Source organism: Triticum aestivum, chromosome 5B (genome assembly GCF_018294505.1).
Source record: "Triticum aestivum cultivar Chinese Spring chromosome 5B, IWGSC CS RefSeq v2.1, whole genome shotgun sequence".
Taxonomy (NCBI): Eukaryota; Viridiplantae; Streptophyta; class Magnoliopsida; order Poales; family Poaceae; genus Triticum; species Triticum aestivum.
Window position 1 is genome coordinate 352,881,809 of NC_057807.1, and position 13,608 is coordinate 352,895,416.

At 49.4% G+C, this 13,608-nt stretch overlaps 1 protein-coding gene across 1 annotated transcript; it reads left to right on the forward strand.

Moving 5' to 3' along the window:
• Positions 1-1,132: 1,132 nt before the first annotated feature.
• On the forward strand, positions 1,133-3,054 carry LOC123111824 (coiled-coil domain-containing protein CG32809). Its single transcript, XM_044532699.1, has one exon. It carries the CDS (start codon positions 1,514-1,516, stop codon positions 2,774-2,776), a length of 1,263 nt encoding a protein of 420 aa, XP_044388634.1. The 5' UTR covers positions 1,133-1,513; the 3' UTR covers positions 2,777-3,054.
• The last annotated feature ends 10,554 nt before the right edge of the window (positions 3,055-13,608 follow it).

Sequence of the window (13,608 nt, forward strand, 5' to 3'; positions counted from 1 at the left end):
ATGTCTCTCAGCTCAAGACTCACGTTCCAAATCATACTCTAGTGTTTACTATGTTGCCTGTTCCTCTTGATCTGTCTGTGCCGGGAGTACTACTTGAAGAGATTCTGGATCGCCGACTGGTTAAAAAAGGAAATGCCTCTCATCTCCAAATATTGGTCAAATGGACGTTTATGCCTGCATCTTCGGCGACTTGGGAGGATTACCAAGCACTCAAGGATCGTTATCCAGATCCACCAGCATGGGGACACGCTGGTTCTTCACGGGGAGGTATTGTCAATCCTCAGGCGATGGCGTTGGTGGGTTCGCGGCAAGGAAGGTGTAAAGGAGACAGGGCGAAGGCGTAAAACAGTAGCGGGAAGATTCAAACGATGCTTGGGCCAGGGTGGCTGTAAGTGAGGGTGTAGTGGGCCAATGGGCCGGGTGCGGGTGAGCCATGTAACATGCGTGTTATAAGCAGGGGAGCGGGGAAGAGAAACGTTATCGAAAAGCTTGTAATAAAATTCTGGCATCTCATTCGATCTAGCCTATCCTTCTCTCTCTCCCCCCCCCTTCTCTCTCTCTCTCTCTCTCTACCTCCGACTCCTCTTCCTCCTCCAATTTGAATCATGTTCGCTGCAGTTCGTCGCCAGCGAGACTCCACCGGAGCCTGGTTGTGACACCGCACACTGGTCCCCTCCTGGTCCGTAGACGGATGCGGTGTCCGATTTGAGGATCAGCGTTGGAAATGCCCTTATACTACATTTTAGAGGAAAACTTTTCATGCACTCAAATTTCTTGACAAAATTTCTTTGTTTTTCCCCTTTTATCAAACACTTTTCCATCGAACCGCATGGGACATATGGTCAGCAAACCCAAAATTCACATGAACACTCTTCCATCAAAATTCTTGTAGTTTTGTAATCTTACATAGGACATGATACTCTATTCCTACGTTTTTCTAATTACTACGTTTTCAGAGGCCATAAATAAATCATAAATCATGAAGGGAGTATTGGTTTCCTGGAGACAAAACCTCCAGATCGCTGCGGCAGGGTCCAGGTCCAGCCAGCGTCAGCTGCGACGCACGCAGCTTTTCCTTTTTCCCGGTGACTAATTATGGACGCGGAACAATGTAGCTCACCAAACCAACACCGCACAGACGCGCAGAGCCAGCCGAGTCGCACTCGCACACACGCCGCAACAACAAACCTCCCTCCGTCCCCTTCCTCGCGTCGGGGGTGGGTGGAACGTGCGCCGAACCAGCAGCGGCAGCCCCCGCCCCCGCCCGCTCCCCCCTTTTATACCACGCCGCCAGTTCACACCAAAGCTTCTCTTCCTCCCTCCCCCTTCGTCTCCCGGCTGGATCACGCGCGCAGTCAGGGCCGGGCGCTTGTGGAATGGAAGATCCGCTCTTTTTAGCCACTTGTGGTCAGTGAGCGGTTTGGTGGTGGTAGTTGGCCTCGCTTAGTTGGAGGGTTGCACCAGCGCGTGCGAGGGGAGAAGGGCCAAGGAGTTGCTGCTTTTGTCGGCCGCCATGGACTCCGGCAATAGCGGCAGCCTCCAGTCGTCCAGCGGCGGCGACGACGATTTCGACTCGCGGGGAGGCGGCGTCGACTCCTCGCCGCTCTCCGCGCTGCTCCAGCCGACGCCCTCGCCCTCGGCGGTCGGGGCCTTCTCGATGCACGGATCGCTCTATGGCCTTCAGGATTTCACCTCCGCCCCGCCGCAGCAGCAGCAACAGCAACAGCACCACCAGCAACACCAGCAGCAGCAGGCGTCCTGGTCGGCGCAGTTCATGGCGGGGCCGGCTTCCTCGTCGACGCGTGTCGGGCCGACCGACGCGGGCATGGGCGGCGCGAGCGCGCATCAGGCGCCTGATCCGTCAGCTGCGGCCGCGACGGCGCCGCCGAGGGGGTCGCGGAAGCGGGCGCGCGCGTCGCGGCGTGCCCCCACGACGGTGCTCACCACCGACACCTCAAACTTCCGCGCCATGGTGCAGGAGTTCACCGGCATCCCTAACCCGCCCTTCGCTGCCGGCGCTGGAGGCCCCGGTGCGTCTTTCAACTCCCGCTTCGACCACATCTTCTCGTCCTCCGCCCTCCGCTCCGCCGCCGGTGCGACCGGCGATCCAGTCTCCTCGCTGCCGCCGTACCTCCTCCGTCCTTTTGCGCAGAAGCTCCAGACGGCACCTTCGCCTTTCGCGCCCTTCACGTCCCCGTCCTCGTCAACACCTCCGTCGTCGAACATGGGCATCGCCAATGCCAATGCCAGGGCGGCGGCCACGGCCGCCGCCACCACAACAGCGTCTGCCAATCAGCGCGGCGTCGCCGGCGATGACTTCCAGCTGACGTCCTCGGCGCTTCTGCGGATGCAGGACCACAGCAGCAACTACCTGTCCTTCCAGAACCTCCTCGGCTCCACGCAGCCTTCGTCGCAGCACATGTTCGGCGCCATGTCGCATGGAGCATCGAGGCTGCACGACCAATCGCCGTCGGAGTTCATGCCAGGCGCCGGCAGCGGCAGCATGGGGCTCACCCACGGCGGGATGATGGTCTCCGAGGGGATGCACATGCACCAACAACAAAGAAGCGACGTCCACCAGGGCGGCGACGAGCTGTCGGGCGTGGTCCGGGCCGGCGCGTCCGGGAGCGGCGGCGGCGGCTGCAAGCTGAACTACCCGCCCTACACCGGGGCGCCATCGTCATCCGCGGCAGCCAGCACCGACATGCCACCGGACGGAGCCTCCCGGAGCAGCCGCGGCGAGGGCCTAGACCCATGGCTTTGTACATCCGAGTAGTGAAGAGAAAGAGAAAGGTGCATGTGATGTTAGCCGCTCTCTGATTAATTTGCTCCCCGCCTCCATGCATCACAAACAACCAAGGTCTGGTTAATCATCTTTATTTAGTATTATACCTTTTGTTTGTTACTTATTATCGCTTCTATCTCCGTCACCATCGATCGGCCTTGTACATTTAAAACATCATCTTTGGTTCGCTTCTCTCTTAGATATTACTACTACACATGTGCAAGGAGAGATAGAGTAATGGTGCAATTACAGACATTGATTTCTTGTCCTCTCTCTATGTGTGTTGATCGGCACAGTGTGCGATCGAGTGGCATCAGTAAAGCTGGCTTATCTGTTCTCCGCTCCGGCCGAATGCGCGCATTGCGGTTGCGCGAGAGGCCACCGGCCGGCCGGGCTCCGGCGAGGAAGTTGTCCGGCAGTGTGTCATAAAGAAAGGAGGAAGGAGAGAAGGCGTAGTTGCAGCGGCCCCAACCGTAACTCATCAAACTGCCAAAGAAGTCATTTTCTGGTACAAAAACCAGCGAAAAGCCTCCAAAAAGACGGAGACAAGATGAGAAAGCTCATATCCTAGGGGGAGAAAGGCCGCTCTTTCTCTTTCTAGCTCTCGTAGCAGTAGTAGCTTGGCTTTGGATTTGTAGCTACGCTAACCACTCCACATGATGCAAGGCGAGGCCGAGAATAAAACCCGATTTGATTAATCGCGAGGAGGAGGAGGAGGAGACCAACAACCGTACCTCCCCGGAGCTGACCGTCGTAGACTAGGCTCGGCTAGGCATTAAAGAAAGATCACGGCATGTGATGTGATCCACCGTCGTCGTCGTCTTAATCCGCCGCGATCTTCTTCGTTACTGATGAAACGAAGGCAGAGAGAGAGAGGGGGGGGGGGGGGGGGGGTTAGCGAGAAGGAGATCTTTCTTTTTGTTGCTAGGTGTCGACGAGGACGACGACGATGTAGAGGTAGATTGAGAGAGAGAGAAGGATTGGCAGTGGCACTGGCAGTGACAAGTTGTTGCATGTGTCCCCTCCGTGCCTACACTTGATTGCGGCCGTAGAAGGGCGGGGCGGGTACTTTCTCTTGCTTCTGTCCATGGGTTTGTATTGAATCCGGCCCAAGTGGGGCGCCGGATTTGATCTCTGCACTTGATGGAGCCAGGGATTTTGGTTCGGATACGTACGTGCGATGTCATTAGTGTCAAGCTTGGCAATTAACAAGGGGGTAGGCTCCATGCTTGGGCTCCGTCCTCCCTTCTGGGTACATGTACCTGAACTTATTATGACCTCGTCCCCGTCCCCGGCCTACTACAATTGCCTCTACAGGATCCATCCGGGCCAATCAACGGGCAATAATACACACTTCACGTGTTGTTCATTAGCAGCTTGTGGTCTTGAAGCTAGTACTAGTATGTATAGCCTGGGCCTCGCTCAGACTAAAAATGATGTGATTATCCCTAGCCGTACAATCGAAAAAAAATGATGTGATTATTGTGGAATTATTGCGTGGCTAAGAGAGAGAGAGAGAGAGGCAGAGCTCGATTAGCTGCATATATTACTCTGAAAGAAACAATTTGTGATCATCATAATTCCACATGACAAGCGTTGTTGATACTACTAAAAAGGAAGATCTGCCATAAGGATGCAACTTTTGTTGAGAAGGATAATAGCGCTGCTTACCCTAGGAATGATTAGCTTCCACATCGGTTGACGCGATGACAGTGATTACAATCCATCTAATCATAGGCCTGGCTAGGCCGGTGAACCGAAAGCCAGATGCAAAGTTGAGATTATCCAGTTTTCAAATCCATGAATCTCCCTCCACTCTTTCCTCTGCTAGCTAAGCTAGGGAATTAAGCTGATTTGACACAGCGGGGGCTTAAGCAAGCAAGCAGGCAGGCAGGGATGGATGATTGCTTCCACACCTCACCGTAGATTAGGAGTAGGGGAGCGGGGGAGTAGCAACATGTGAGCGAGTGAGGTTGGGACGAGGTCTCTCTTGGCTTGGCTGGAATCATGTTCGGCCATGGCTTGGCAGGGAATAACTCTGTTCCACTGCAATGCAATGATGCCCCCTCTCGCTCCCGTCCTCTCTCTTTCTCGCCCAAGTTGCTCTCTCCTCTCGCTGGGGCTGGGGCTGGGCTATGATGATGATCCCTCCCCTCGCGCAGCACAGCACAAGCACAAGCTCAGAGGGCCCTGATCCTGGACGGACGCGTATAATTTCGACCCGAACGTAACGTACCCAGCCCAAAAGTTAAGGGGCTTTCCAGTGCCGAGAGGCGAGAAAAGCCTGGCCGGGGCCGGCACGGGGCGGCGCCTCCCTCTCTCGTGGCAAATTTGACCTATAGACGGAATCAAATCATAGAATAAACTATCCATGAAACTATTTCACGTGGCTGATCTTTTTGTGTGACGCCCGACACGAAGACGCCATACTACACTGTGCAACGCCTCACAGCTAGGCGCTACACGGCCAGCATCGCACACGTGTAATCAGAAAATTACTAAGTCGTGTGCAACGCCTGAGAGCTAGGCGCCACACTATACAGTGTAGCGCCTAGTTCCTAGGCGTTGCACTGGTGCAGCGCCTAGCTCCCAGGCGTTGCACTAGTGCAGCGCCTGAGAGCTAGGCGCCACGGGTCAGCTGCGTGAAATAGTTTCACGGATAGTTCATTTTGTGATTTAATTTCGTTTATAAGTTAAATTTGTCAAATTTGCCCTCTCGTGCATAAGTATACCTCTCGAGTCTCGTCCTCGTTCCTTTCTTCATGGCTCTGGTCGATCGCTCTCATAGTTTTCCGCGCCAAATAAATGCCGGCAGGGGCAGGGGTAGGGGCCATTTACTCCGTCGCTATAGTACTCCTGCACCGTTTTGCGAGAGAGGAGAGGAGGGAGGGGATGAGGCAGGGTGGGTGGCAGAAGTTCAGGGTTCAGCCCGGGTTCGCTTTGTCGGGTTTCGCTGTTTACGTGGTGCCGATGATGAGCTCTCCTGACACCGCGCAGATTCATTCCAATTGTAGCCATGCTGCTCTCGAGCGCCAAATCGGCCTTGTCTCGGAGATTTTATTGAATGCTCCGCAGATTTAGCCGTGGCTGATCGGATCCTACGTACTCCGATATAGTTATAGATATAGATATAGTCACAGATGGATGGTGGACGGCGCCGAACATCTATATCTATCTGCTCTCTAGCTCGGGGACGGAGGAACGGGCGAGCTATTCGATTCAAGCCGTATCCTGGATCCGGCCCACGGATGGATCGTGTTTATGCTGCCAGCCAGACCAGCTAGCGCATGCGTCACGGTCAACAGTGGCTGCCCACCTACGCAGTTCCGTGCGTGCGATCGATCCACCGCAGCCGCAGCGTACGACCGGCCCACCCTGCGCAGGGGACAAACAGGGAGGCCCGTGCCGGAATGAACTCAAACCCCATGAGGCACCGCCACCGGCGAGCGAACAGGGTGCTGCGCCCGGACGACTGACTGGACGATGACTTCCCGGCCTGCCCATGCCGGCATCGGCGCACCCGCGCACGCCCCGTACGGGTACGTATAGGGATGTGTGCGCGACTACACGGTGTACGCCGCGCGTGATGACGCAACCTGCAGGCGGGGATAAACGAGGGTGACGCGACGATTGTATCACGGTTCGCGGTCTACGAGGCAGCCAAGACCACCGGGCCGATGGTGACTTGACATGCCCATGGTGTACCTCGGCTCTTTGGTTTGCTTGCCCTGCCGAATCGGACAGGAGCCGGAGCGTCAACCACACGGCGATGGGTTCAGTCTTCAGTGGACGACGGGTGAGAGGTGAAGTGAACGACGGACGGGCTGCGCGTGCGCCGCAGGGACCCGGCAGAGAGCGGTCAAGAGACGTCCATCGACGCGACCGTCCGCGCCACCTGTCTCTCTACCGCTCGCTGCTGCAGCTGCTAGTATACGAAACGCTATATATTTTACCCTTTTTTATTGTTAATAACTTTTTGAGAAAACTAAAAGGATTTTGCTCCCACTAGTGCGTGTCAGACGGCTCTGGGCCGGGCACAGCCATCATGCCCGGCTTGACCCGGCCATGTGCTACCTAGCCGCTTCATTTTCTGTGCAACGTTGTTTGTGTCATAGACACGAGGAGCAGGTGCATGCTTGGTCTGGTAGGGTGGTGCTATGGTCAGAGGCTACCTTTTCAAAAAAAAAAAATGCAGTACGTAATATTTTGCTCTGGATTTCGGACCAAGATTATGGTCCTACTCGCTCGTTTTGGGTTAAAAATTGCTATTCCTACGAAACGGCTTAACGAAAAAGCTACTCCCTCCGACTAGGTGTATAAGTCTAAAATCAAATAATCTCAAAATATTTATGCGCGGTGCATTAACTTCACCTCATTTCTTGTTTCTTGACATATCAACCAATAAGAGATGTGGAGCGTGCATGTTTTCAATGACTCAAGACTACCAAACACGTCATGCAGTGGTTAGTTCATTACATGCAATGCTATGAATTAGCAAATCTCTACCTAATAATAAAGCAAATTGGGTTTTCGTCGTCTGTCATGCACTTTTGCAGAAAACCCCCTGCATTTTTCATGAATTAACCCGCAGTACACACTTAAGTCATAACCGAACCGTTATTTTACATTTTTACGAAAACACCCCTGACGTATTAGATAATTCACCCGCCGATCATATATAAGTCAAACAAATGTTTTTCTAAATTATTCATATCTTTTAAACCGTAACTCCGATTTTAACATGTTATATATGAAAATTGATTAGAAAAATGTGTAGAATCTGAATATGATGTTATTTTGTTTGTCAAATATTTTTTAAATATTATTTTGGAAGATATTTAAGTCAAAAATATATTTTTCTTAATTATCCATATCTATTAAATCGTAACTCCGATTTTAACATGTTATATATGAAATTTGAATAGAAAAATATGTAGAATTTGAATATGATGTTATTTTTACCTATTAAATATTTTAAAATATTATTTTAAAAGCGAACTTGTAACCTATAGGGCACGTCCGTTTTTCTTTCGTACCACGACGATCTGGATTGCAAATAAACAACCACTAAAATCATAAAGAGACGAAATAAAACATCGATAACCACAGATGAGCACCTCTGAAAAAACTGGCAGAGGAAAAACAACATTCAAACACACTTTGGTTTGTGTGAACACTGAGGCCACTGAGGGTGAGAAGGAGGATAAGCGGCAACATAAAAATGATGCCTCGCTAAAATAAAGTGCATGAACATATTATGGTTATTAGGTTAAGAGTGTGTGTTATTTTTTTCTCCCGTTGCAACGCACGGGCTCTTTTGCTAGTAAACATTAAGTTCTCTCGTTTTCCCCTCCTTGGTCACGGTGCACAACCTAAGATGACTTATTCACCTAGACGGAGGCAGTACCTACTGTGAGAGAGAGCCAATAACCGCCAGGAGCAACTTGAGAATAACCGCCGAAAGAAAAGGTAGTGGGCAAGAATTTCGTAAAACTATTGCATAAGAATATCATCGCTCTTAAGTTCAAAAAAAAGCATAGCATCGCTCTTTCGAGTTTAATAAAGGACTAGTTCTCTCAGGAGAAACCCAAATTGAGAATTTGAGTTTTTCTAAGCGCAATTGGAAATTTGAGTTCAAAAGAAGCCGGTGAATATGCGGTGTTCAATTCCGATTAAATGAAGCATTTGCTTGTAGATGCCCCTACCGCCCCGTTTTGATTGAGTTAATCAATCTATGTCTCCCCAAGCCCGTATTCAGATGAACATGCCATCAGTTAATGCCCAGGTGACTGTCTCCACATGCAAGTCACAGGAGATCTCACATAAGCTCTAGCTTCAACTGATTTGGCTTCATGTTAGTGGTGTTTCCCATACTGTGTGCCATTTCTGGGGGCTTATGAGTTGTTGGTACGTTGATCGGCAAGACTTTTGGATGTTGACCTTATTAGTCTGCGATGACGTGGGGTGGTTCGTATTCTTGTGGCTAACTAACACTCGGATTTTGGCGAACGCCAAGAATGGTTCTGGGCCTTTTGTTGCAACGAAGTGTTGGTTAAGCTCAAGGGCTATGCATTCAGGTTTAGGAGGGAACCAACAGGTTATATTCAGGATCCAGACTATGTACCGTTCATTTGGAGACGCAAGAATCATGATGCTGATGACGAGGGCGGTGCGAAGGAGAAAGACGATGACATGGACACGGAGCACTCCGGAAACCCATCCAACCAACCTTCGTCTAGTACTACTCCTACAAATGACATTCATGCAAACGTTTTTTCTCGTGGTGCTCCGGGAGGTAGATCTATGATTTGGCAGTGGCCCTATTTAACTCCTCGCCGCAGACACCGAGAGGCTTGGAGCTCGCCGAGGAACTTCAACTTTACGCCATGTTACGTGGATATCTTGAATCGTCTCCACAGGTGCATCAGCTGGAGTCTTCATCGCCTACCACTTCGCGGACTCAGATTGCATCACAGTCGTCATCGCCGACACAAACTGCTACATCGCTGCCCGCGGTCCACTCGCCGATGCAGGCCATCAGTGGCATGGTGGGGCGCTCGGCCGCGTCTCTGGAGCACCTGTAGTTGGTAGCTCAGGTGGAGGCCACCCGACTCGTGGGCCAGGAGGACTCGGGCATGTTGGCTACCCACGGGGTGGGACCAGCTGGGCCACTCTTGGGTGTGCAGCCACGTTCCGCTGCACCAATGGATGTTCTTCAACCACATGTGGAGCCGACCACGTCCACCTCTACCTTGCACATTGATCCGTCTGGTTTTGTTCCCCACACACTTGAGACGGCAGCCTTGCTACCTGTGTTGGCGGTTGAGACTACCGGGGAGGGGATTGCTACTCCAGCATCATCCCCTCCTCCGGCAGCAAAGCCTGCGTGACATCCATCGTTGGGGGTGGCGCCTACATGCCGAAGTAACCGGCATGCGGTTGCGAGTACGGTACAATGGACACAAATGAGGACTCCTTGGCCAAGGCTATGCAGCGTAAAGCAGCGCAGAATCTAGACAACCAAGGTATTACGTATTCACCCAAATCCTTTTTAGCTTTTTTCACCACAACCATCATTTCTAATTTGAATAATGTGGGTGATAGTCTAGGAAATAATGAGAAGGATATTTCTATTTCGACAAACGCTTTGAAACATTTGGAATGTGACCGATTAGAAGTTACTCCATGTGTTTCTAGCAAGTATTTTGCCTCCCATATAAATGAGAAGGAGCTGCATGCTACATTAGATGGTCAGCTACTCTTTCATTTAGTAGGATCGGTTGCAACATGGGCTTAGATGAACCCGGGCTTAGTTCTTTGATTGAGCTTATAACTCTCGGACGTAAATCAAAGGCCGCTATTTCTAAAAATGGTAGTAAGTCCTCTAAAAGGAAGGAATTGTCTAAATCATCTACCGTTTCCTCATAAATGGCATGTTCTTTTGTAGCACATGTCTTGGTGACTTGGCTAAATATTTGTTCATTGTAGAATGTAACAGGGAATACAATTTAGACATTTTGGCTATCTCTGAAATGGGGAGACGTGATTTCTCAGTAAGTCTGCTTAACCATCTTTTTAGTGGGGAACACTTTACTTTGATCTCATGGATGCCCATAGACCATTCTGGGGGCATTTTACTTGACGTAAACACAAGGACTATGGATGTTTTGGCCTGTTTAGATGGTGAGTTTCATGTTAAACTCCATATTCACAACAATAACTTCACATGGACCATCATCACCGTGTATGGGGCAGTCCAGGATGAGTTCAAGGCCGATTTTTTCACCGTGAATTGGTTAATCTTGCGAAAGATAATCCCTACCCCATTCTTATAGGTGAGGATTTCAATTTTCTATTATTTCCAAATGAGAAAAGTCGTGGTAGGTTCGATAATGATTGGCCTTTCCTTTTCTATGATGTCATCGACAGTCTAGATCTACAAGAGGTATCCATGATTGGAAGACAATTCACTTGGGCGAACAGCCTTCCGGAGCCGACATATGAGAAACTAGATCGCATTTTAATGGATATCGACTGGGAATCCAAATTCCCTATGGTTTCTGTTTGTGCTCTACCTCATATCGAGGCTATATTAGACCATGCACCCATCCTCCTAACTACTGGTTTCCATGACCACAACATAGACGCAAGTTCAAGTTCGAACTTGGCTAGTTGCATCGGGATGGCTTCCATGATATGGTCAAGGAAGTGTGGGATAAACCGGTTGTCGGGCATACCCTGATACACAAAATGGAATAACAAATTGCGTGCATTACGTAAATTGCTTGGTGGCTGGGCTAGGTATACAGTGGGTATCCTAAAAAAGGGAGAAGTTTCATCTTTCATCTGTCATTGATGAGTTAGAAGCTTTAGCAGAGGTTAGACCTCTCACTACCAAAAAAAGACACATCCGTGACATTTTGGGTTGAACGAATTTTTTTCTGTCATACTTATGACACTTCTATGACGATAATTGTGACAAAACCCGGTATCATCATAGATGTGGTGGGCTCCTAATTCTATGACAAAAAATCATGATAGAAAATGCACTTTTCGTCCTGGGCGGGCCGGAGACGCAGCTGCATGACATCCTTTGGGCCGTCCATGACGGTAAAAACCGTGGTAGAAGCGAGGGTGAGGAAAATATCGGGGAGTTCCCGGTTATGGTGGGTGGTCAGGGGCGGAGCGATGCGCGTTTCTCTCGTACACGTACGCGCGAGGCATTGGGCTCTAACTGAACCCGAGCGAGGCGTCGCCTAACTGAACCCGAGCGATTACACTGCAGGCTACACGTTACTGAACCCGAGCGATTGAGAGATTCCTTCGCTACTGCTGCTAACTGAAGCCGATCATGCTGCCTCTGGATGAACAGTGAGCGTTACTGGGGGTTTGGATGAACAGTTCCCGGTAGTGGTTGGATGAACAGGACTATCCCTAGATGAACAGAACCCCGATCAATCGAGATGGTTGGGTGTGGATGAACAGGACCTCGTGGAGGGATGGATGAACAGGACCCCGTGGAGGGAAGGTTGAACAGTAGCCGATGGAGGGCTGGTTGAACAGTAGCCGGTGGAGGGCCGGATGAACAGTAGCTAGAATGATGAGCATCCAAGTTGGGTATAATAAAAACTATCATAGAAATTGAATTGGATGCTATGATCAATTTGATGGTTGATAATTGTTTTGAGATATGGAGGTAGTGATATTAGAGTCATGCTAGTTGAGGTGATTATGAAAAATACTTGTGTTAAGGGTTGTGATTCCCGTAGCATGCACGTATGGTGAACCGCTTTGTGATGAAGTTGGAGCACAATTTTATTTATTGAGTGTCTTCCTTATGAGTGGCGGTCGGGGACGAGCGATGGTCTTTCCCCCCAATCTATCCCCCTAGGAGCATGCGCGTAGTGCTTTGGTTTTTGATGACTTCTAAATTTTTCCAACAAGTATATGAGTTCTTTTGACTAATGTTGAGTCCATGGATTATACGCACACTTTCACCCTTCCACTATTGCTAGCCTCTCTTGTGTCGCGCAACTTTCGCCGGTGCCATACACCCGCCATATATCTTTCTCAAAACAGCCACAATACCTACCTATTATGGCATTTCCATAGCCATTCCGAGATATATTGCCATGTAACTTTCCACCGTTCCGTTCATATGATACACATTACTTTTGTCATATTGCTCTTTGCATGATCATGTAGTTGACATTGTATTTGTGGCAAGGCCACCTTCATAATTTTCATACATGTCGCCTTGATTCATAGCATATCCCGGTACACCGCCGGAGGCATTCATATAGAGTCATACCTTGTTCTAGCTTTGAGTTGTAATTCTTGAGTTGTAAATCCATAAAAGTGTGATGATTTTCATTATTAGAGCATTGTCCTAGTGAGGGAAGGATGATGAAGACTATGATTCCCCCACAAGTCGGGATGAGACTTCAGACTTTACAAAAAAAAAGAAAAAAAAGAGAAAAGCCAAAAAGAAAAAAAAGAAAAAAAGAAAAAAAAGAGAAAAGAAAAAATACAATGAGAGAAAAAGAGAGAAGGGACAATGCTACTATCTCCTTTTTCCACACTTGTGCTTCAAAGTAGCACCATGATCTTCATGATAGAGAGTCTCATATGTTGTCACTGTTGGAAATATGCCCTAGAGGCAATAATAAATTAGTTATTATTATTATATTTCCTTGTTCATGATAATCGTTTATTATCCATGCTATAATTGTATTGATAGGAAACTCAGATACATGTGTGGGTACATAGACAACACCATGTCCCTAGTAAGCCTATAGTTGACTAGCTCGTTGATCAATAGATGGTTACTGTTTCCTGACCATGGACATTGGATGTCGTTGATAACGGGATCACATCATTAGCAGAATGATGTGATGGACAAGACCCAATCCTAAGCCTAGCACAAAGATCGTGTAGTTCGTATGCTAAAGCTTTTCTAATGTCAAGTATCATTTCCTTAGACCATGAGATTATGCAACTCCTGGATACCGTAGGAATGCTTTGGGTGTACCAAATGTCACAACGTAACTGGGTGGCTATAAAGGTGCACTACAGGTATCTCCAAAAGTGTCTGTTGGGTTGGCACGAATCGAGACTGGGATTTGTCACTCCGTGTAAACAGAGAGGTATCTCTGGGCCCACTCGGTAGGACATCATCATAATGTGCACAATGTGACCAAGGGGTTGATCATGGGATGATGTGTTATGGAACGAGTAAAGAGACTTGCCGGTAACGAGATTGAACAAGGTATCGGGATACGACGATCGAATCTCGGGCAAGTACAATACCGCGAGACAAAGGG